The sequence below is a fragment of the Oryzias latipes genome, chromosome 3 (genome assembly GCF_053564925.1).
Source record: "Oryzias latipes strain Hd-rR chromosome 3, Olatipes_Hd-rR_3.1".
Taxonomy (NCBI): domain Eukaryota; kingdom Metazoa; phylum Chordata; class Actinopteri; order Beloniformes; family Adrianichthyidae; genus Oryzias; species Oryzias latipes.
In genome coordinates, this window is record NC_136239.1 from 2,992,501 (window position 1) to 3,017,422 (window position 24,922).

The window sequence follows — 24,922 nt, forward strand, 5'->3', positions numbered from 1 at the left end:
TAAACATTGAAAATAATAATAATAATAATAAATAAATAAACATAACATAAACATTGAACAAAATTAACCGAAAAAGGTGTTGGGTGAAGCCAAGGCTTTTTTCCCCAACCCTGAATACAAACATTACATCTACCTACAAACTGTTAGAACCTTAAATCAGAAAAGAAAAAAGATGAAAAAAACAAAAACCAAAAACAAAACAAACACTTCTCAAAATGACCTCACAACCACCAAAGTCTCTCAGTCCAGAAGGTATTTTTGAAACATTTTAACTTTATACATTTTCTTAAAGTGCAGTATGGATTTTGCATTTTTCAGTTCGTCTGATAATAAATTCCACATGTTGACCCCCTGAACAAAAACACTATTTCTTAATGCATTAGTTCTGACCACTTTCTTTTTCAGAGGTGTTTCCGTCATGGTGGTGTTTTCTTCAAGTCCCACTCTGATCATCTTTTGATCTATTCTAAACTTTTCCTCATGGTTTTTTTTAAATGACTACGCCGTTTATAGCCTAAATCCCAAAACCTGTGTTGTTTTTAGGACATAATTTCTGTAGAGCTGCAGATGTTCATTAGAAATTCATCTCTGAGTTGTGGGCAGGAATGTTGGCGTAGGATTATTTCCCATCATCCCTTTGTGTACACTCTCTTCCTGTGACTTTGGGCCCTCACAACCCCAAGCTAACATTAGCGGTACAACGAAAATGGTGAGTAATATTGGAGCTATCCATCCGAACAGTTTGGGTCCACCCAGCCTGTTTTCCATGTCACAAATACCATTTTGTCACACATCTGCTTCTAATTTTCAATCTGATTTTTTTTTTACATTTTTTACTTGTCCTGTCCAACAGCTGAACAAACAGATGAGAGCTAAAAGTCTCTTGTGTTGGACATATTTTACTTTTACAACAGGGGTTATGAATCTTTTGACATACCAGAGGTATATTTGAATAAACCCCTTTTGTAATTTAGGCTAAACTTTATTCATCTTAACTAGATCTGTAACAGTTTTTTGTTTGGGGGCAGAAAAGGAGGTGAAGAAGAGAGGGATGTTAGAGAGGGGGATGTGTGGGAGAGTGACCATGGGGGGGGGGGGGGGGTCACAAGGCAATTTTCAATCTTAAATTTCTTTGTAAATGTCCTCCATAATCTGAAAAATGCTACAGGAACAAGTTGTGGTTTTTTCATGCTGGTGTTTCCCTCACTGCAGCATAACCAGTTTAAAGACCACGACGCTTAGCTAACATGTTAGTTTTGATCTGCAGGCCGAGCACCCCCCCCCCCCCCCACACACACACACACACTGACAGTGTGTCTGTGCCGTCATCTTTCCGTCTGTTCATTGGTTTTCCCCATTTCTAAGCTTCCTTTTTACAGAAGAGCAGATTCCTGCGTTTAGACGTTGCAGGAGATGGAGGCTGCTGGTTCCAGCTCCACGCAGCAGCGGCAGCTTTATGGATCTGGGTTTCTGCAGCGCCCTCAGTGAACTGTGGTCCTGCTGTGTGTATTCCACCTGGGGAACAATGCCTCTGCTCATTTTCCCATTAACAGTCAGATTAGTGGCTTCCAGCAGCTCTTTAAACTCAATCAGGTTTTCAATCATGTGTTTAGTCCTTCAGCTTAATTATCAGCCTGTTCAAATGAGAGACCAAGGCAGCCGTTCTCCTTCATTTCCGGAGCTCCTCAATGGCTGCTTCTTTTCTGCTTCCCGCTGAAACAGGAACATGAACGTGGTCGGCGCTGGATGTGACCCAGAGGACCATCACATTTCTCCTCTCGGAAGCCTGTGGTTTATAGATCCCCCGTTTGCATGTGGAGGCTTGTTCAATTAAAAACAAGCAACATTTTTAAGGGGCGGGGCCATCTCTAAGGCAACAACAGAATTATCATAAGAAACTTCATCCTCCCACAGAGCCTCTCTCTGATTAGATTTGTCTTACAGCAGTGCACCATGGGACTTTGAGTGCAAGCACATGATGAATGTTTGGAATCAGGCTCCACAGGGGGAACAGGCGGATGGATGGAGTAGAGGGGGTTGTTGTGAAGCAGCCTCTGCCTGCAGAGGTCAGGAGTCTTGAAGGTATTGATCTGATTAGCAGAGAGGATCGATCACATCTCCTCTGGGGAGAAAATTAATGAAACGCTGTTGTGAAGCAGGTGCAGCTTCCGCTCCCCTCAGAGCGTTTTATCTGCAAACCTTCACGCCAGCGTGGCCGGCGGTTTGTTATCGGCCTGTGGAATCCATCTTTCTTATTTTTGGGGCATTTGGGGTTTCATCTTCTTCTTCTGGTCTTAGTTTTGCTTGTGTTTGCAGAATTTAGGTGTTCAATACAAAAGAAAAATGAATAAAAGACTTTTTCCTGTACCACATCAGTGAATAACCCATGTGAAGTTGCTGCAGAAGACTAGAGCTTCTGCCGGTGGGGTTGGAGAACCATCAGCTGCTGGTGAGAGGATGAAGCTCACAGTCCTCATTTTCCAGCTTCTCAGCAGCCTGAGCAGCTTCATAAAGACGGCCTAGAACTGGATTTGGAAAGGTTGCTCCTGACACGAGACGCATGTTGACCGTTTTTTCCACAGAAAGATTTAGACTGCTGTCTTCACTGTGATGCAAAAACAATTCAAAGACCGCAACAATTAAAGAAGCAAAACAAATATTCAAAAGACAGGATTATGTTTTAGAAAACAAAAGTAAAATGTTAAAAAACGAAACACAGTAAGTGAGTAACTGCAAAAGGTAGGAAGTGTGTGACACCACTGATTGGATGATGACGTTTGACGTCAGCCATTATTTGACAGGAAATGATACTCATCATCATTTGAAATGTTTTTATCGTTTATGTTTTGGTTTCTGGAATTTTTCTGAATTTTGTATCGTTTTCTAAAATGTAACGCTGCTTTTTTATATTTGTTTTGCTGTTGTGATCTTTAAAATGCTTTTGCGTTGAGTGATTTGCCCTCCAGGGCCACCGTAGTTCTGAGTGTTTGAGGAAAACAGAAGCGTTGCTTTATCTGAGGAGACTGAAGGCCGTCTTTCAGCTCCACGGCCGTTGTCACGGTGACAGGATGTGACATCATCAAACCCATTACTTTCCAAAAGTGGCCATGAAGGCGGGACTAAAGACCAGGCTGCTGGAGCAACCCAATTGGATTAATGTTGAACTGAGGAGCAACCATTGACTGTATATGAGAACTGGACTGAGTGACTCCTCCCCCCTGGCATTCCAAACAGGAAGTGGCTCCAAGAAGTCAAAATGCCACAGACTTCTATAGAGAAATAAACAGCTGTCATTCTATTGGTCAGAAGAACCGTTCTGGATCTGATACTTTTTTTTACACTTTCCTGATTTTTTCATGATATTTTTTCTGTAGTCCAAGTTATTCAAGCTATAAAATGACCAATCAGACACCCCAATAAAAGTAGGTGGAGCCTGGTCGGAACAGAAGCTCCAGACCTCTGTCAGTTCCTGACGGGAATAAAGGTAAACTTAGGCTCCGCCCTCTCACCCTGCGCCCGTCCGCTGCATAAATCAGCAAGCAGACGGTGGGAAACCGCTGCTGTAGCAGCAAATGTCAGAGCTGTCATGACGCTGCTCTGCTGAATAATAACCAGCAGCTGAGTAGATGTTTGTTGATGTGGAAATGTCAGTGATTATTACTTTGGGGGCTGTTTTGGAGCCTTTGCGGTGATATTTAGTAACTTGTAGGCGCAGTAAAAAATGTCAAACATAATGTGTTTTTTATGGTTTTGGTGCTGCATGGCATCAAAAAAGAACAACTCATTCATCCAGACAGAAACTCCCATTTGAGTTGCAGAGGAGTAATTATGAGAAAGAAAAACTGCGGAGGGTTCTGAAGGCGTAAATGGGCTTTCAGTGGACATCCGTCAGCGGCGCAGGCCTCTGTGGACTCCATATTGAAACGCCCCCTCCCCGCTCGCAGATGCATTTTGTGCAAACATCCCAAACTGTAATCAGATCCACAAAGCTTCTTGCTGCTCCCATTAATCAAACACGGAGCGCTTCACGTCCCAAGCAGACGATCCAGCTTCAGGTGGAGACGTTGCTGTGCAGCTGATCGGGCACAACTCACAGGAAAAAGTGATGACGGCGTAACAAGTTAGAGTTCAAACGAAACTCTCCTAAACGTGCCGGTTTTTGTTTATTAAGATCTTCGTTCATCCAGTGTCAGAAAAAGTGTCAGGAGCTGCTGGTGGATGAGGAGCCAGAATGCAGGAGATTCGGCATGGTGGCAGAAAATGAAACATTTAATAAACAAACTGAAAAAGACAAAACCCATGGAGCAACAAAAAGGTGACACAACAGAGCAGATGGACTGAAACTAGAAACTTGAGCAGGCAATTAACTAAAATGACGACAGCTGTGGATCATGATGGACCGGTGTGACTGAGGGCGACTCACAAACCACTACACCACAGAACCCTTCGAAAAGCCATTTCAGATTCTTAAGGTGCTGCACTTTTCTTTTTCCTCTTCATTCTGACCCTGGCTTTGTTCCGCTCGGTTCTCAGCGGTTGACTCAAATTCAAAAACATATAGTGTTATTATTACTCTTTTCAGGGAAAACATGTGCTTCTGGATGAGCTTTTAAAAAGAAAAGTATTTCTCCGTCCCAAATTCCCAGCTGTTGTAGTTCCTCAGAAGACCACCAGAGGCTGGATGCTGAAGGGAAGTGTTTTATTTTGGAATGCCATAGTAACAAATTCAGCTTTTACAGCCCAAAGAACTGGTTTCAAAAATCTGCTGGAGCCTATCCCAGCAAAGGTGGAGTACATGCACGCCATCAAAAGACCTAACCAGAACTCATACTTGGGAATCATTAGGGGTGTGTTTTCATGATTCATGGCAGGTGGGTGGAGTCAATAAAACTCACCTTCTCTCACCAATTGACCTTAAGCCAAACTGCGGTCATGGTGCCCATTTCACCTCAGGCTTCTTTTAACTGCTCACAATCCTGTAGATCATTGGTCGCCAACCTTTTAAAGGCCACGGACCATTTTAATGTCAGACACAATTTACACAGACTGGTCCCAACAGGGCAGAAGTAAGTGTTTAATATTTTTAAAAAACCTGTTTGTCAAATTAAAAAATGCTGCTTCAAGAAATGTGGTTAAAAAAACTCTTAAACTTTTTTTTTACAGATGACAAAAATTCAAGCAAAGTTGCTGATTTGTAAATCATTCAATAAAAGCAACATTTGTTGCAGTTTGCGTTTCATGAAACACCATTATAACATTGAGAACTCAACCCAGTCCCAGATCATCTTTCAGGGCAAAACGATTGACCAGGTGTAGTTCTTACACACACCGTTAGACCGTGTAAATTGTTTGCGTCTTGTTTAAACGTAGACTTTGCCCTGAAGATTTTCCCTTTAACGATAAAAGTGGATGCTAACAACCGGACGCTTACTTTAGCTGCCACTGACTTTCCGGTCTGAATACACCCCAAAGGCCTGTTCACACCGGGAAGAACTCGCGCGCGACGTTCGCCGACTTTTAACCTCGTGACTAAACAACGTGGAAAACGTCAAGCGTAAAAGCGTCATTTTTTTAAACACGCCATGGGTTCGTTTTTTTGGTTCGACGCGCCGCGTCCAAAACTATACGACCAATGAGAATAGCGCTTTTGCACACGAGTCTGGAGCTTCTGAAGTTACAGTAAAACACAACTTGGGGGCGCTCAAACACAAAACTGTCTTGCTGAGCACACATACGTAACGGCGAAGGAGATAGTTCTCTTCTCGTAACTATGGGATGTACCCAAAATCGGCGTCTTTTCCGGCGTCTTTCATCATTCAACAGAACAATAATTTCTTCATCGCTGGAACTGGAGCTAGAGCTACTGGTGCTTGAAATATTCATGTTTTCTTTGTATGATTCTGACAAGCGCGTAAATACTTGCTCTCTTCTTCTGAGTGAAAAGCGACTTTAAGAAGCGTAAAGTTGCGCAGCGCCACCTTGTGTACAGGAGTATTTCTGTTTTACATTAAGCGCCATCTAACGTCATGGAATGAATTTGCATGTTCGCTCGGCTCATGGTCAGCGAAAATCGCCTGGGTGTGAACACAAAAAACGTGGCGAAAAACGCTGGCGAATGACGTGCGCCGATATTCGTCCCAGTGTGTACGGCCCTTGAGGATAAATTTGACTCGACGGAGACAATCCGTTGGTTTTTGCTAAAAGTCCAAACTTTGGAAATCTGCAGGTCAGGTTTTCTTTGGGGTGGATCATATGTCCAAATGCAGGAAGATCTGCTGTCTTTGTTTCTTCTTGGTTCTCCGTCGTTTAAGCTCATTTCCTCCATCAAAGCCCCGATTCCACGGCAGATTCCCGGCGTCGGTCCCGAAGGCTCCCGGCTCCGCAGTGGAAGTCATCATCCGGCTCCAGTGACGACAAGATCAATGGAGCCTGACGGACGTCACCCAGGAGGCAATTTCACTTCTAAGTGGACACATGAAAGAGGCCCCCGGCTGCCGCGCCGGACCGCGGGCCCCCGCTGCCCTCAGCTCTGCGTGCCCCCACAGGGAAATCACCCGTCAGATGGCGTGGAATATTCACGCTGCTGAAGTAATGAAGAGCTGCATATGCGCGCTGGCATTTCTGCTGCGGTCTGCAGACCTTCAGTACAAAGGGAGACCCCCCCCCCCCAGAGTCAGAGCTTTGATAGAGATGAATGGAGCTGCTGCGTTCACAGCAGAGAGCTGCATGTTGACATTTACGTCAGGTGACCTCGCAGCTGACCCCGCCCTCCTGTCTTTATTGGTAGTCACCAACTTTATTGCCATTTTCTTGAAGTGCCTCTGAGCAATCCTTTAAAGACCAGAGGTTATTCAGGGCCGTCCACAAACCGGAGCACTGGAAGAAGATGCACTCACAACCCCCCCCCACCCCCCCCACCCTCATTTGCCTGTGATGGACACAGGAGACCCCCCGCGCTGTCACTTTCCTGACCCCTGAATGAGGCCAACTCTGTGAAGAGCATGGATACTCTGTGTTGACAGTCGCACTCCGACCATCTTCTGATCTGTTCTCCAAGTGTTCCCAGTGGTTTGTCAGAATGGATTCTGCTGTTTTCAGCCAAAACAGATGAGCCAGGGACAAATGCACCAATTGTCGTGTTATGAAACAGAAAAAAGGGACCAACTGCTTGATCGTTTCTTTTAACAAAGAACTATTCTGACAATCTATAAATGAACTGTACCGACTTCCATCATTTCTGCCTTTAGTCGCTTTGCCCCACCCTCGTAATTCCTGACCAATGAGTGAAGAGATCTTTCGTCATGTGGTTTTGTTTACTAGCTTTGGTTCTAAACAGGACAGTCCGCTTGACGGCAGTCTGAACTCAGACCAAACGGCAGGTTCAGGACTCGCTCAGGACCAACAGATTTTTACAGTGTGAATACAGTTTTCATTTATTCGTTTGAAACTCTCTCTTCAGGCCTGGTGAGTAACCATCCATCCTCTGAACCCGCTGTATCCCTTTCAGGGTCACAGGGTTGCTGGAGCCTATCCCAGCCACTGTTGGCTAACGGTGGGGTACACCCTGAAAATGTCATTTATGATCCAGTTTGAGATGTTTTCTTGGCTGAGTAATGAATGGAGTATCTTGACTAAATTAGAGTACGTATTTCCCACTATCAGGCGCTCTTAAAAGCTTTGTTAAAAAAAAAAACATCTGTGCCTCGTTTAATTGGAGCGCCTTATGTATTTGGATACATTTTGTTTGTGTTTCGGAGGTCAAAGCGGTTTTGAGAGGAATATGGTGTAAATGTTTGGTTGGGTGCTGTTGTGACACGGCTAGCATGTAGTGGTGCCGGACTGCATTTGTTACTAACCAGGTTGGGGGGTTGCGTAGTCACGGTAACCGTTGTTTTGGTGATATCCGTCTGTTTTTTTGATGGGTTGCAAACACGTTTGGGAGTTACTGTAAATACAGTTCATGAAGTCTGACGGACTGAGTTAGATCCGACTCTTCTGTCTCGCTTAACGTGCCTCACAGCGCAGAAAAGACGCCAAGTGTGCAGCAGTTCAAAGGTCAGCATGGGGGTTTGATGGGCGAGTTTTTACAGAAACAGCTTGGATTCACTCAGACAGTGTTTGCCACAAGACTTTAATCTGCCTTCATTTCTCTACCGTTAATATCCAAAAAAATAATCTTCAGCCACTATTTTTGTAAAATGTGAACATTTTAAGTCTGTATATTGTTCTTCAAAGAGCTAAAAACTAAACTAAAATGTCTCACAGTTTGTAAAATTTGGCCCTGCCGGTTTAGCTCGTGCTGGTCTGCGGCGCCTTCCGTCCGTGAAACCCGGGTTCGACTCCAGGCTGCTCCCTGTTCCCTTCTCTACCTCTGTGCCGGTCCCAAGCCCGGTTTGAGAAGGTTGCGTCAGGAAGGGCATCCGGCGTAAAACATTGCCAAGTTTCCCATGCGACTTGTTCGCTGTGGCGACCCCTGATGGGAAAAGCCGAAAGAGAAACAACAAACAGTTTGTAAAATTTGACCCATTACAGAAAGTGTATAAATAAGAATTTATGATTGTTTTATGACAGCTGTGGGTTTTCCATTTTTGACTCAACAAGGTGGAAGAAGCATCATTCATGGTTAAAACCACAGGGGGCGCTGTGTAAAACCTGAACTAATGAACAGCTGTCCGTGACTCTTTTCATGAACACGCGTGTTCCCCTCAGACGCTGAATGCTCCCCGTCTGTCTTTCAGGTCTGGTGAAGGTCGGCATCCACTGCGTCACGTGTCAGAAAGTGGCCATAAAGATCGTGAACAGAGAGAAGCTCAGCGAGTCCGTTCTCATGAAGGTAAGACGTTTGCGCTTCTGCCAGGAGAACTTTGCAGCTTCCTGAGTGAATCAAAAGGAAAATCAAAAGCCCACTGAGAGCTGCAAAGGTCACTTTATTTTGGTTTTTGTGGCTGTTTAGCCTTTCATTTAGAAAATGTTGCTGTAAAATCTTATTGAATTCAAAACAGTGTTATATTATTCTCTATATATGTTTTCCTTTTGACAGCAGCACACACAAGTTCCTTTCAAAATAAAACACACTGCCTCAGATCAGGACCTTTCTTTTCAGTATCTTTTCTTTACCTCTTGTGGGGTCCAGATGACCCCACAAGATAGCACAAAAAGGGCCACAAGGAGCTGGATGTGGCTTTGGAGCCCAGAGGATTAAAAAAGCGACCGGGGAAGGAAGGTTTTCAGCCTGTTTGCATATTTAGAACAAACTAAAGACGAACCTCTTTCTGCATGAAATGCCTCACAAACGGGAAGGTGATGACATCACAGACGCCCCTGACCTCCATGCCCTATTGGCGCCGCTCAGCGCCGTCTGCTCTTCCTCGCTCGGGTTGGTTTTGCCCGTGCTCCTCTTCCGCCCACGCCTCCATCCCACAGGTGGTGGAACCCGCACGGCGCTTTTCCTGCAGAACAAACAGGAGCGGGTCCTGGAAGCCATTCGGCCGAGCCCGGTCCACTTCTGCTTGACGTCTTTCCCACGTCTTCACACTGAGGCAGGCGGAGCAGAAGCAGAAGGTTGCTGGTTCAAAGCCTGCTTTTGAGAGATTGAAGTGTTCATCTAAATCTGACTAACCGTGATCATGTAGTTTTAGACGTTTTTATCCTGTCCTGAGGAACAGAACACGATTTTAAGGTCAAAACTAATTAGTCAAAAATAAAAAAGACTAAAATCTAAAAATATAGATTTAGAATAAACTGTATAGAATTATTCATTACAATCAACTCCAAAAAGAATGACTGAACTGAGGTAAAGCTGTGCTGCAGTCACAGTATGGGGGGAGTCATTTGTAAAAGGCTAAAGGTCACTGCAGTCCACCAGGTGGAAAGGGGAGGGGCTTAGAGGAGCAGAAACCTGCAGCAAAGGCGCTCCAGCCGTTGTTCCGGAAACATCTCTGAAGGCTACAGAAGTTCCTGCCGCGGCAGGGAAGGAGGTCATGTGACCGCCGTGAGCCGCTCGGGGCTGTCGGTGCTGATGGGAGCGGCGGTGCAGGCGGGGCTCAGCAGTGACTAATGAGGGTTGAACTCAGCCGTCACCTTTAAAGACTGAGAGTGGCCGCAGAGGCAGCGCCGCCTGCTGATTGGTGGACGGTGGCGGCCTTTTCTGGCAGGACCGAGGCATCGATCGGCGAGCAGCGTTTCTGCACTGCAGGGCCCGCGGCGTCCTCGGCTGTCGGACAGAACCCTCCAGGGCTGCAGAGTAATGAGCAGCGGCTCCACTGAAGGCATCAGCAGTTCTCCCATGCAGGCCTCCATGGTGCTTCATGCTGGACCCACAGATCTGTGTGGTTCTTTTCAAACTCCTCCCCCTGAGGCTGAGCACAAGCAGAAAAGGCTCTAAAACTCTGATAACTTCAGTGTCTGACGGTGATTTTTGCTCTGTGATGTCTGAACCGGCGTGAGCCGCGGCGGCACAGGCTTCCGTCGCTCTTTAGCCTTTGAGGCCTCCACACGCATGCGGACGCTGGCCTGAAGCTCGCTTGTCTTGCTAGTTGTCGTTCGCTTTCAGACCAGCCGGCTGAAACGAGGCGGCAGATGTTTCCTCAGCCGCAGACTTCAGGTTTGCCTCACCTGCTCTCTCCGAGCTCCGCCTCCTCTCTGTCTGCCAGCGTCTCCTCTGTCTGAGTGGGGGTGGGGGTGGTTCCCTCAAAAGCTTTTCCTAATCTTTCTTGCCCCAGTTTGGTCATAAAAGAAGCCTAGTTGCCATGGAAACATGCAGCATTTGGCCCGAGTCGTTGCAGACTGCAGGTTGGATTGCAGATGAAAAAGGCAGAAATGTGTGTGTGTTAGTGTGTGTGTGTGGGTGTGTGTGTGGGGGGGGGGGGGGGGGGGGTGTCAGCCGGAGTTCTGAGGAGAGCCCGTTTTCTTTGACGTTTGGGGACGTCCTGCAGGTTCTGCGTCTGTTTGAGGCACATGGATGTATGGCCGGCGTGCACGCATTCCCACTTCCTGCCTCGCCGTTGGACTCGCTCAGGTCTCTTGGACTGAGACGGTCTGAGGTTTGACCGAGCTCTGGGAGGTTTGTCTGTGGAAAACAGAAGCAGGGAGGTGCTTGCTGCTCCTCATCCTCAGCAGAGGTCCGGTTCGAGCTTTGGTCGGACCGGGAACAGCAGCAGACTCTCCACCTGGTTTCAGTTCACGCAGGCGACTTCCTCTCTGCTGCTGCTGCTGATGATGATGATGATGACTATGGGTGTAACGGTACACTAAAATTTCAATTTGGTTTGACTCAGAGTTTCTAGGGCTCGGTTCGGGACGTTTCCGGTATTTTTTCAGTACATAAAAGCAGAAAGAAATTACTTGCAAAATGCATTTATTGGTTTTACATAACAATAAATAAAATTGAGCCATGTAGGTGATTTACTTAATAAAATCAGAAAAACTATTAGCTGCCAGGAACCAAAAACTTTGGAGAGTTAACACAGCCCTGAAAAAAAACATTTGAACTCACACATTTTTTTTTGTACACCAGATTGTTCCAGCCGGCGATGCCGTTTTAAGTTTGTTAACAGATTAGATGTGTGGCATATCTTTGTGTAACAATGTCAACACACAGCATTCCACTCATCCAATTGTCTTTTCCCTTCTTGGATGCAGACAACAAAGCCAAAGTGTTCCCCCCACACAGGAGAGCATAAGGAGATGGGGGGGGGGCTCCCCGGCTCTAGCCTCGCGTCTGCACTAGCCGCTGATACTGTCCACATGCTGACTGTCACCTCCGTCACCTGCAATGAGGTTTCTGACCGTTGTCAGAAATGCAGGGAGATCCTCTTCAGGGTCGAAGGCGGATCTTCCCTCGGGGTTCTCTTCCCCGTTCAGACCCTCAGAGCCTCCAGAGCGGGTTAATAAAAGGACCAGTCTCCGTTCTTTTAGAGGAAACCTTTTTTATTACTGTTCCAGCGAATTGAACAGCACACCCTGAACGTGCGCCCACACTCACTCATTCCACAACATGGCATCTCGGCGAACTCGCAGCTAACTTTAGGTCCGCTTCGGCGCAAAGTTAATACATTTGGGGGTGGGGCAACAAAAAAAACAAAAACAACAAAACGGTACAAACTTATACATGAAACATGTCATGGATGCACTGGGACGCATCCTCAGTGATGTATCCTGAGGTCATCGGGGGTTTCGGCTCTCACAACATCATACACTCTCACCCAGGCGACCCACCCGGGGTTGATCAGACTCCGACTTGCGTCCCAGCAGCAGTCCACGGATCAGCCCTCTTCATCCACAGCCACCTCGTAGCCTTCTCTGCGGCTTCGCTCACGGATTGAATGGCCCTCTTTTTGGCCGCCCTTGTGATGCCTAATCGGCAGAGGACTTTACAAAGGGAACGTCCCGCAAAGCCTCTACAGCCAACTTCTACAGGCTCATAGAATGTTTTCCAGCCTCTTTCCCTGCACCCTTCAACCAGTTCCTGGTACTTAGCGCGTTTCCTCTCATTTGCTCCCTCCACACGCTCTTCCCAGGGCACCGTGAGTTCCAGCCTGATCAGGTTTTTTGAAATCTCAGAGATTAATATCATGTCTGGGCGGATATTTGTACTAACAATGTGCTGAGGGAATCCTTAGCTGTTTTCTCAGGTCGACCTGCAGCTGCCAGTCCGAGGCTTTGTGGAGGAGACCTGTTGTTACTTGTAGCCGCGCCTGAGGTTTCTCCCCAGCTTTGACGAAGGGTACTGCCTTCTTTGGAGCGCGCTGGTTTTTGCTGGTTTTAATGGCTGAGGCTAAACTCTCAGCAAGAGCTTTAAGCACCTGGTCATGACGCCAACGGTAGCGACCATCAGCCAGAGCCCTTGGGCAGCTGCTGAGGAGATGTTCTAAAGAGCCACTCCCAGAGCAAAGAAGGCAGGATGGTAAAGTGAACTGAACCGAAATTTCTGTACCAAAATGTCCAACTGTACCGTTACACCCCTAATGATGGGGATGTGAGGGCTGCAGGCTTCCCTGTCGGGCCGTCCCAGTTATCTCAGGGCAGATCCCACTGGAATGCTGGAATCTTTCAGACGTCAGACTTGAACAGCGGCAGCAGTCTGAGATGAAAAATGGGCGCACCAAACTTCTGCAGGTGAATTTCTGGTGTTTGATCACAGCAACAGGAAGGACCCACAGAGCCTGAATGCTTGCTGCAGTCCAGCACGTCCCGTCTGAAGCGGACCGCCGCTCAGTGAGGCGAGAAGAGGAGCTGTAGACGTACAGAAGCTTTCAGGCAGGACCAGAACTCAGCTCTGAGTCAGAACTCAGGCCGGCTTCAGGGCAGAGTCTCTGTCTGGATGCATGATGGATGACTGGCGAGGAAGGATGTTGGTTGCCGTCTCAGAGGAGAGCGTCTGTCCCTTTCCCATCATTCCCCGCTGGCCTGGATTCCTGCATCTCCCCCGCTGTCGGCGTCCTGTCGAGGCTGCGATGGCCGCCGGTTCCGTCTCTGGTCATCAGACGTGGAGGGAAAGCGGCTCGTGCTGCCTGCAGTCGCCCAGCGGGGGGGGGCTTCTCCCTCCTGATGAGGGAACTGCAGACGTTTCCTGTTTTTCTCTCGTTTTTTTCTCTCTTTCATCCCTTCCTCTATGAGCTGCAGGAGTCCAACCACTTCTAAAGAAAGGGAAACATTCTGAGCTCAGACAGAGTTGTAAACTGAGAGGAAGAGAGCTCCATAAACAGGTGGCTCATATCCCCGGAATTCAAAAACACCTCTCCTGTTTCATACCATAACTCCCATCATGAGTGGGGGTACTAAACCCAAAAACAAACCGGTGATGGAAAAGCAACCAGAGAGATCACCAAGCAGGGAAGACCCGATTGATGCTAAAGCTAATGCTACCGAGGAAGAGCTCGACCTCCGTTCAAGAGATTTGATCCAGCTCAGTTTGTTGGGGAATGTCAGTCACTTCCACAGAGCGAAGTCTGCACAGATGAAGAGGTTTGGACTGGTTCGGACGTGATGGGGGCAGGTGAAGTCGCCACAGAGTGTTGGCAGCCAAAACATTGCTGCCCATGGGTGAATTTTTAAAATGAGCTTCTGTTCAGGCTGGAAGCAGACTGGAGCCAGGAGCTCAGAGTCAGCAGCCTGCTGAAGAGGCCCTGGTCGAGTAAGAGGGAGGGGAGGGGCCGCGAAATAAAAACAGTCAATGGACAGGAGTTTCAAAAATTAAAAAGTCTAAAGAAACCCTTTTTAGTCGTTTCAGACTCCCAATAGGACGCACCATTAAAACCCTTGTGGGAAATCAGCCTCCTGACTGTGGAAGGGAAAGAACCCAGCAGGTCAGGGACTTTCTCCAGGACAGGCAGTGGCCTGAGCCTTGCTGGAGTGCAAGCGGACAGTTTCCTTCAGCATCTTCCTCCCGCCATCTGATCCTGATGAGGCTTTAGCGGTGATCCTCGGGGCCAGTTCCAGGTTGCTGCATGCCGCGATGCTTCCATCTTCCACCGGGATCTCTGTGGCGTCTCTCCGAAGAGCGGGGAAATCGACGGAGGAGCCCAAGTCCAGTGGAGTCTTTGGCGCTGTGATCGCTGCAGACGGAGCGGGAGAATCCGCAGCCAGACTAGCGAAGTGATTAGAGAGACTCAGGACAGGAAGCTCTGGGTCTCATCAGAACTACTTCTGGGCCTTCGGCCTGGGAGTTGAGAATAAAGAAGGCAGTGGGCAGGTGGACGGGTCCCATGGAGCTGTGTCCTGGAGCACGGCGCTAAGAGAGCTTAGCCGCTTAGACTGGGCGAAGGAGACATCCATGAACCTGGACAGGAGAGCGTCCTTCATTTCCATGTTGTCTTTAAGGTCAGTAATGATTCCAGTAGCTTTACTCAGAGATTGTGAGTCCAGATCATTGGTTGGATTTGGGTTTTTTCTCGAGTTCTGGTCTGGACTCACCACCATCTTGTCTTTCTTTCTCAAAGCATATTGATACTACAGTCCACTCTGTACCGCACTTGGTGCATGGACTATTTTCTGATTGGGAAAGACAATTATCACACAGTAATTGAATGTAAAATAGGAGTAGCTGATGCTTCAGAGATCACAGTGCAATTTGATAAACCAAAGTCTTGAAAGTAGGTGAAGAAGCACCGTCTAGAGATTAAATGGGGGTCATAGTTGATCAAGTCAACAGGAAATTAAGACATTTATTAATCAAAATTACAATCGTCTCGCAAACCCATCAATACTGTGGGACTCCATGAAAGCAGTGATGAGAGGGAACCTGATTGCCAACGCGACACATCTAAAGAAGAAGAGACTGGAGCCATATAACAAACTAATAAAGGATTTAAAAATCCAAGAAACCAATTTCAAATCAACTAAAGATGAAGAATCACAAAAAGAAAGACATTTAGACAATGGCATTGAAAAAAAAGGCGTTACATGAAGCAAACGTACTATGAACTCGGTCCAAAAGCCACTAGATCTGTAGATAACAGCAAGTACAATCTATGATGTCATTCACTCAAGAAACTCATACAGAGCCACAAAAAACAGAACATAGTTTTTATCATTATTATAGCATTTTGTAATCACATGAGTATTTTTAGATAGATTAAATCTGCCTTGTATAGGAAAAACTCAAAACAAAGGAAATATCCCAACAGGAAGTCGAGAAAGCCATGAGCAGATTTAAAACCAATAAATCTGTAGGTAGCGACGGCTGTCCCACAGAGTGGTATAGAAAATTAAAATCTGAACTGTCCCCACTTCTCCTAAGAGTCCTTAACTATGAAGGTAAGACTCCACCATCATGGAAAGAAGCACATCGCATCAACTCACAAAAAATACAGAGACAGACAAAACTTTGCAAATTATAAGCCAAAATCAATGTTAAATGTGGACGCTAACGTGTATAAATGTATAAAAGGTTAGCAACATTTCTTGGAGAGATAATTAATGAAGACCAAACTGGCTTTGTAATAGGCAGAACAACCCAGGACAGTATCAGGAGTCTGTATGTAATTCATGCCATAACCAAGGAAAAACTACAAGCAGCACTAATTAGCCTGGATGCTGAGAAGACTTGTGATTGGAGTTTCCTCTACCAAACCCTGGAAAAATGTGGTTTCACCCTGGAATCAATTAAGTGTATAAAAACCATTTATGATAAGCCCACAGCAAGGATAAAGATAGATGGCTCCCTAACAGACCGGCTTGAGCTAAAAAGAGTCAGGAGACAGGGATGTGGCATCAGTCCGACTCTTTTTGCTCTTTATACGGAGCCACTGGCTTCCTTTATTCGTCAGCGTGAGGAACTACAAGGAATCAAAAGCAGCGGCAGAGAACAAAATATTAGAACAGTTGCAGATGACATACTGTTGTTTTTAAAAGAAATAAACATTTCCATGCCTAAACTAATGACTCTTCTTGAAGAATTTAACTCATATGCTACAAACTAAATCTTTCTAAAATAAAAAAAATTTTGCTTTTTAAACATTCCCCGGCAAAATACTAATATTTAGTTATAATATAAAGTGGGCCAAAAACAAAACAGAGTGCCTTAGAGGGTTTGTATCCAAAAATCCCTCTCACTTATACAAAGACACGTAGAATGTAATAAACTTAAGCATCAACTTGGATATGGGGGGGTGTCATCCTGCCCTTTAGATTTTAAAAAACAGGATAAAGATTGTGAAAATGAACATTCTACCAAGGTTACACTACTTATTTCTATTACTTCCAGTAGAAATACCACCCAAACAGTTCATAGTGTGTGATGGGATGATATCTAGATTTCTTTGGGAAGGGAAAAACCACAGAATTATATATGCAACACTACAACGGCCTAAAGAGAAGGGAGGCATGTCTCTGCCTAACTTGAAACTGTATTTTTTGCAGCTCACTTGCACTGAGTTACAGTATTTGTTGGTGTGATTACTTTTCTGGATACACAGAGATTGAGACATGTTTACCGGGACATAAGATTCAGACCCTCTTAGGAGACGATGGCGTACCAAATGACGGTAAAAAGTCATTCGACCCAGTAATAATGTTCACAGTTACACTTTGGCAAACAGTGGCGCAACAACTGAAGTTGAAAAATGGAAAAAAAAACACAGCCTGAAATGGATTTATCTTGATAAGAATTTTAAACCAGCAAAAGATGATTCCACACTTAAGCAGTGGGGTAGAAACAGAACCAAAAACGTTAGAATGGAAGAAGGGAATGAATGAAACGCAGTCCTAGAAATAAGAAGAGGTGCATTCTAGCAAAAGACATCTTAGATTGTTTCCAAACTGTACACTTTTCTTGAGTCGTGTCAACAAAATACAACTTTACGTGTCAAGGAAAATCGGGAAAGGGAAATGTGCATCGCTGTATGGGATGAAGATTGGTTTGATGTGTGTGTCATCACAGTCTTCTGAAATGGAGAGAATTCAACTGGAAACATTTGATCTGCGTCTTTAGTACGCCTATGATTAAAAGTAAGCAATCAGTAAATCCACAGATGTGTTGGAGGCAATCTGAAACAGATAATGCTACTCATACCAATTGCATCCATTTAGCTTTGACAAGGGTGCTGAGATACACCATCCTTTTCACATAGTCCGTACTGTATTTGGGTAATATACAGTTAAAGACCAATATTTGGTAAAAATATTGTTAAGCACAGCTGAAAAGGCCATTACTAGGAGGTGGCTCAACCTTCTCAGATAGATGGAGATGGTGGAAGAGATCTTCAATATGGATGGAATTCTCAGTTTGGATTTGTGGAATGGTTGCTGTAAAGCCCGGCTCCTCTTTTATTACGTAAGTAAGTAAGTAAACCGAGCAGGACTCTGGTTTTCGTTACTTCTGCATCATCAAACCCAGAAGAGTGCAGCATCCCTTCAGGCTGAGTGTGACAGACAGGTGCCTTACCCCGCCCCTTCCTGCTGTCTGACTGATGGTAGACACCGACCCGCCTCCTCTCTGTTAATGCAGGAACCTCCAGGGTGGCCTCGTGTCCATCAGAGACTCTTTTGCTCTCCTGTCATAGGTCTGAAGGGTGTCTGCCACAGATGTTAATATGGGTTTAGTACGGTGGCCTACAAGGCTCACCCTGTCATAGAAATGACCCCGTTCCTCCTTAGAAGTAACTATAAAGTTTTGATTAAAAATAGATTTTTCACTGCAGGAAACGTTGCTCGTCCTAAAAACCCACTCCAATCATCGTTTTTAGCTAAAACCAAAGAACATGCATCGTTTTGTAGGACATAGTTTCTGCAGAACGGCAGGAATTCATCAGAAATTCACTCCTGAGTGGTGAGCTTGACCGTTGATGAAGAGCAAACCCGTACCCCCTTACCCTCCCTGTTGCTGAGAGCTCTCTGTTTACACTCTCTCTAGCTTACAGCCTCTCACCCCACCCCCCACCCCCCCACCTAACATTAGCCTTTATACATTTCCTCCATCATCAGAAAAACACCACCAGATGTTACAAACGACAAAACTTCCAGAGTGGGTCTGTAAGGAGCAGCTCACAGCCTTTCCCAGCCGTCTACGTTCGTGCTTTTGCTTTCAATTTGCTTTCTTCATGTTCTCCTCTGTGGTGCACCAGCAGCCTTTTCTTTCTTTCTTCCTGCTGCTCTTTGTCACTGAGCTGTGGTGTCACTCCGCTGCCAGGTTCAGTGTTTTTCCTGAGGAGTTCGAGGCTCTGTCAGACCGCAGACGTTTGATGCTGATTGGATACTGGAGCTGGGGGCTCTCTCCTCTTTCCAACTTCACCCGGACGTCATGGCAACAGATGGCGGTTTGATTACTGCGTGTATGTACCAATTTGTGGCCCCCAGTGCCCCTTAGCCCTGTATCGTGTTTCAATTAAGTTGAGATCTGGAATCAGCCCGCCGTAACGGGAGTCAATTCTCATAATTCATTAAGCCCAGCCCTCGCTCATGGAGGCGTAGAGCTGTAGTCGGCACAGGTCGACCCCCCCAGCAGAGGGTTTTCCAGGCAGTTTCTTAGTGTGACGCCTGCTGGGAGCCCAGTGAACGTAAAGCTAAGCCTCAAATCCTATTCGAGAATCTGATCGTTAGAAACTCAAATTACCCAGAAGTCCGAGTCGACTGTGAGTCTCTGTGATGGAGCAACAGCAGCTTTTAGTCATTGTTTTTTTCTGCTGTAGATGACATCTCTGTGATGACGGTCGCTCCGTCTGACTCTCACACAGACCGGGTGTTCCCAGAGCATCAGGTGTTTAGCGTGAGCGACGTGCAACGACACAGAAAGGACTGCAAAGAGTCCGGGTTGGCAGGAATAACGCACGCCCACTCCACCCGTTGTTCAGCACACTCAGCTGTTTCTACCTTCTGCTTATGACGGCGTTCAGCTCCGCGTTCTGGAGGTTTCCTGTCTCTGCCTCTAGTTTTGCTCACACTGTTGTTTTGCAGATTGAATGTGAACAAAAGAAGCTTCCAAACCTGTGAGCTCTTTGTGAGCTGAGATCTTTAGCCGCCTTTCTACTGGAAAGATCATTTTAGCTTAACGATGCAGCAGACACGACGTTTGTCCGGGTCATGACGGCTCTAACAGACCGTCCTGGAATTGTTTTGTACTGTACATGTACAACTACTATCCAAGGGCGCTAAACATACGTCACTCCTCCAAATCAGAGGTGCAGACCAGTGCAGAAATGTCTGAACTTCTCTCATGGTGGTCCCACGTCTCCGTACTGAGGGAATGCCTCCACTACAAGCCGAGCAGCTGCTGACTCTCCCTGGCCTCTCGAGTCCACGCCAACAGGACGGTCCTGAAGCGCTCTAGCCCCTACTGTCTGAAAGCTGTTCCAAGCTTCTGTTTCACAGAATCAAAGTCTGCCTAGGGGAAAATCCAGGAGACTGTCCCACAGCAGGAACCCGCCGGTTCCCATGGTGGCCCGGACAGCCCCCTCCAGCTGTCTGGGTCAGCCCAGGATCCTCCAGATGTCATCTGCAGTGAATTTAGCGGGCAGGTGAACTGCAAATGTTTGTGTGACCCTTCCGTCTGAGGAGGAGCACTTTTGGGCATTTTCAAGTCCTAATGCTAATATAACAGACTATTTTCACCCAACCCCGGAAAGACGGCTCCACTGACAATAGTCTGATTTTGAGTCGCCAAAATCTTCAGAATCTCTTTGTTTTTTAAACCTATCCAGAAACTTTTTACGAGATTTTAAATTGTAAATTTATGAGATAAAAACTTGCTAATTTATGAGTTTTTTGCTCGTAAATTTACGTCTTAAAAGCCGTAATTTAAAAAAAAAAGACAAAGAGCGTTAGATGCAGATGTCACTATGTGGGGAGCTGGATGGATGAATATTTTTAGACAAACGTATATTTGTGAGAAAGTACGTTATCTGGTAAGAAAACACCCTAATCTTGTCGAAATATCACGTAGTTCTCTGGAGCGCCGAATAGTTTGGAACTGAATTATTTTTTTTCCGCCGGAAAGAAAAAAAAGTCCTCACTTTTGTTGTGCTGCGGTTTATGCTGTTGTGTTGCAAGTAAGTTTGTTGTGCTTCGGGTAATGCCGTTGCGTTGTTTCTTTTGTATAAATGAATGGGGTGAAAACCAACTGAACTGGAGTGACTTTACACAAAACCAACACCGCTGCCACCAATGTGGCCTCCTTTCCGGGGTTTGGCATGGGGGGGTGTGGAGGCGTCTGACCAAAGAGCGGAGCTTAGAGACGGATCTCGGACTCATTCTATGGATGAGGCTCCACTTTATCGTATCTGTTTTACACGGCCTCTCTGCCTCACACCACCGTAAATGGGGTTGAAAATGTGCAGTAAAAAATGCTGACCTGTCTGATACATGGCTTTATATCATGCTCCAGGTGAATACTCCATTCTGATTGGCTGCAGGCTGTGCATTTAAAAGTGATAATGCACGCCTAAAAAAGAAGTTCCGGTCCCATAGCCTAAATGTTCTATATCACTGCTCAGGCCTAAAGGCCTGTTGGTATTCCAATTATTAACATGTTTTTAAAGACTGAGACACAGCAGAATGGATTGTTCCAGAGCTGAAAACATCACATCTGTCAAAAATGAACTGGCAAAAAAATTTTTTTGTCTTATAAGGGCGGTTTGTTTGTCAGATTTTCTTTACAGTTGTTTGTTTTATCATTCAGTTGCATTTCTTTTGGCCTCATCAACCTTCTCTGATATTCTGATGTTTACTGACCTGTCTTATTTAAGGTGATGGGGTTTGATAGCAGCAGAGGGTCAGAGGGTATCCTCTCCAACGCTGCAACGACATTTTACTGCATTTGTTTGTCATACAGTCTGATGATCAATGGATTTATTTGATCTGATAAACATGAGAGCGATTGATTGGCGTCCTGTGTTGGTGTCTTGCCTCAGGATTGACGTGTTCACGGCTCAAACCCAGTCGGTACACCAGCAGATCCAGTGTGATGACACTGGAAACATGTGCTTAAGCTGGCTAAGCCTGTGATCCTGCTGAGCAGCTCCACATAATCACTGCCTGCATTGATCGGTATTGATCTCTTAGCAAGTTTCTTGTGTTTGTTCCTGCTGGAGCTGACTGGCAAACATCTGACGACCAAACAGCCTTCATGGAGCCTTTCTTCATCCAAGCCAGCCTTAAACGAGACGCAAACTTCATTTCATCAGCTTATTTAAATAATCTAGCAAGAAGTCAGGGATTTACTTCCATCTGCAAACCATAAAGTTAAAATCTTTGTGTTTGTCTTGATAAGAGAGACAGCTCTCCTCTTCCTCCGTCACGCAGAAACTCTTATTTTGAAATAACTGCTGTGGAAATAAACTTGAATGAGAGACCATTTACGTCATCCCTTAAATAAGGATGGGTTTCTGTACACTGATAGAAATCTCTTACCTGCTGGGGACAGCATGACCTTGGTGAATGATTGGTTGGATGGGTGGGTGTTTGAGGGATCAGGATTGACACAGAGGATGAACTCTGAATGACCGTGACGTCCCCACTTTGACTCCTCATCTTCCCATGTTGGCACTTTTGATGAGGCGCCTCTCAATCTGCACCGGCAAATGTCACGCTGATTAACTCGGTGCCCAAACAGATGCTGGCCGTAGATCTGAGTGGATCCAATCAGCGGAGGAGGAAGCGGCGTCCACTTCACCGAGGACGCCGCTGTAGAGTTGGGTTTTGTCAGGTTTGAACTCTCATTCGGTTGAGGAAGGACAGAAAATCACATCGTTTCCATGTTGATGGTAAACAGACTGGTGCAAAAAAAGAGAACTAGTCAATCGACATTTACCTGTTCTGTTCGGGAAAATGACAGCTGATAAAGAATCTGCAACAAAATCCCGGAAAGGAGAGACTTTGGAAGACCTTAGTCACATGCACCGGAGTCCAATGCCTCCTTGTGCAGTCTGCAGCATTTAAGGGTTTAAAAAAGGAAATATCTGCATGACACACTTGCGTCTCACCTACTTCACCCTTACTAGCATTGAGCGCTCTATGACCTTGATATTTTGTTCAAGCTTGTAGAGGTTTGCCCATTTTTGACGCTAACAGCCCGTCTCCGCCCCTAAGGGCAGTTGGGTCTAAGGCTTAGTGTGTTTCATGCAGCAGAACAAGGGTAGAAGTGGCTTCTTGGTGCTGGTCCGAGTTCGGGAGCTTTCATTTCCTCCGTGGACTTGAGTAACCCTTGTGCCAGCCTAGGCACTTTAACATTGGGAGTGGGGTCATCTAGACCCACTAGACAGTGCTCTGAACCTTTTTTCTTCAATGATTTGTGATCTTCACTGGTGTCCATGGATTACATGAAATCTTTCCACCTTTATCCACCTTTGTCATGGTAGGGAGAACACGTTAATGTAAGGGGGGGTCATAGGAAAGCAGGATAGCTGCTGCCATGTGATTGGCTGCTGAGCAGGCATACCTGAAAAAGTGGGAGAACACAGGCTTGAGTCCCGTCCCACTCTTCCACCCCACAACCACCACTGTCATGTGTCATAAAACAAACCCGCTGGCTTTGGCTGCGATCGTAAATGTCAGAGTCACACCTCATGAGCGCGGGGTGGGGGGATCGGTGTCTGTTTACCTTCTACATGGTTTTAATTAGGCGGAGCCGCCTGTGAAGCAACGCACAGCCAAGATGACTGTAATCAGATCCGACTGCAAGTTCATGCTTCACTTGTGGATCGCTCTGGGCCGGGGGGGGGGGGGGGGGGGGGGGGGGCTATGTCATCCGTGGAGATGACATAAGAGCCCCTTTATGAAGCCACATTATCTTCAAAACGGGGGCTGCAGATGTCTAAGTGAAGGTGATTATGGGATGTTTTAGAGGCCAGCCCCTTTACCCAATCACTCAGGCACTTAAATGGTTTCTGCTGAATCGGCAGATGCTCTGCAGATGAAGAGCCCTCGCTCGGGCGCTGACCTGTGTGTCACGGCCTCCACATCTCCAGGGTTCTGGCTTCAGAGCGTCAGGATGCAGAAGTGATTAATTTCTTTCTTTCCTGCTGTTGGAAACCATGGAAACCAATTAAACACACGGGCTGTTTTAGTACACTTTCATGAGGAGGTTTTGGTTCAGCTTTGAAGCGCCTGTCTCCACACATGGGAAGTGTATGCGCTTTCAGCCAATAAAAAGGGTGCAAAATCCCCATTTGTTGTCTGTTCTGAGGCCCGACCTGTCCAAAGAGTTTCCCAAAGCCAAATGATTTCTTTCATGACGTCTTAGCCTGCATCCAGCAGCGCGGCTCAGCATGACGGAGCTTTGATGGATGTGAAATTGAATTCGGAAGTGTCTGCGGTCCCACGGCTGTCCTCTCTGAGTCGTCACATCAGCATCTGCGTTAATAAAGGAGCAGAGCCCGTGTCAGTAGACCCCGCCATCGCCATCGTTGGTATTAGTGGAGGAAGTTCCCACCAACGCCGCCACACGCTCTGATGCTTGCAGATAAGCATGCAAGACGCTTCCAGCAGAAGAGTGTGCTCCTAATCTCTGCAGTTTACAGCACAATACCTTCAAATCCTGTTAATCTACTCAGATCCCAACATCAGACTGAACTTAATTGGAATTAAACGTCTGCAGTCTGGCAGAAACAGCGGTTCCTTCAGAAGCTGCTGGAGGAAAATGCCAGCGCCTCCTGGTCCTGCCTTCTTCAGGCTGTGCAGCTTTCTAAAGTCCTGGTGCGTCAGCACGTCTGCTCTGGTGATGTGGGTTTAAAAACAGATCCTCAGATTCCTCCGGTTTCAGTGTGACGGCTGACTCATGCGCCTCTGAGGGTTATTTTTGCTGTATTTCTGCTCATCTGCAGAGTCGCAAACATTCATGAGCTGCATCTGAAGTTTCCCTAAACAGCCTGATGCTCTCAAATTCCTCCTCCTTTTTTCCCATCGGATCCTGTCTTCATCTGTCAGGTTCTCGCGCTGTCATAATGAAACGGCAGATCGTTAGCTTGCAGAAGGGGAACGGGCGTGTGCACCAACCCTGTGTGGGAGCGGACGTCCTCACGACGTCTTTTCTCTCTGTCTCCATCTGAAATTCTGCCGCATGGTTTATATTCTGTGCACACGGTGAGGCTGGCGGTCTGAACCTGGCGCCGATTTATTCTTCTGACTGTGATGTGTGTGTGTGTGTGCGCGCGCGTGTGTGTGTGTGTAGTTCTAATCTCTGCAGCCATGAAAACCTCCACATTCAAACAAACCAGCTCCGTATCTTAACAAGGCAAGATAAAGGATTACGTTATGAGTTCATCAGTGAATAATTCATAAAATGCATCTACAGTCATTTTTTACCAACCAAGGAAAATTCCAACCTTTCCCTTTTGTTGGGGTGGGGGGCACAGTAAGCAGAAATAACATGGACCAATAACGTCTGGCGCGGTTCTGACTCTCGTTGACTGAGCTCCACCCACTCCAGGAAAGTTGAGTTACATGGAATCCACCAATGGCACCAGACAGGTGTAAATCAAAGGGACACGCC

General features: G+C 46.3%; 1 protein-coding gene across 15 annotated transcripts in view; it reads left to right on the forward strand.

The window, feature by feature from the left end:
- LOC101159565 (serine/threonine-protein kinase BRSK2) overlaps positions 1-24,922 on the forward strand; it is a 129,525-nt gene that overhangs the window by 53,053 nt on the left and 51,550 nt on the right. For all 15 annotated transcript variants that reach the window (XM_078944936.1, XM_078944937.1, XM_078944942.1 and 12 more), the window contains exon 2: positions 8,739-8,833. In XM_078944936.1, coding sequence (XP_078801062.1) covers positions 8,739-8,833 — 95 coding nt within the window. The remainder of the gene's footprint in view (positions 1-8,738; positions 8,834-24,922) is intronic.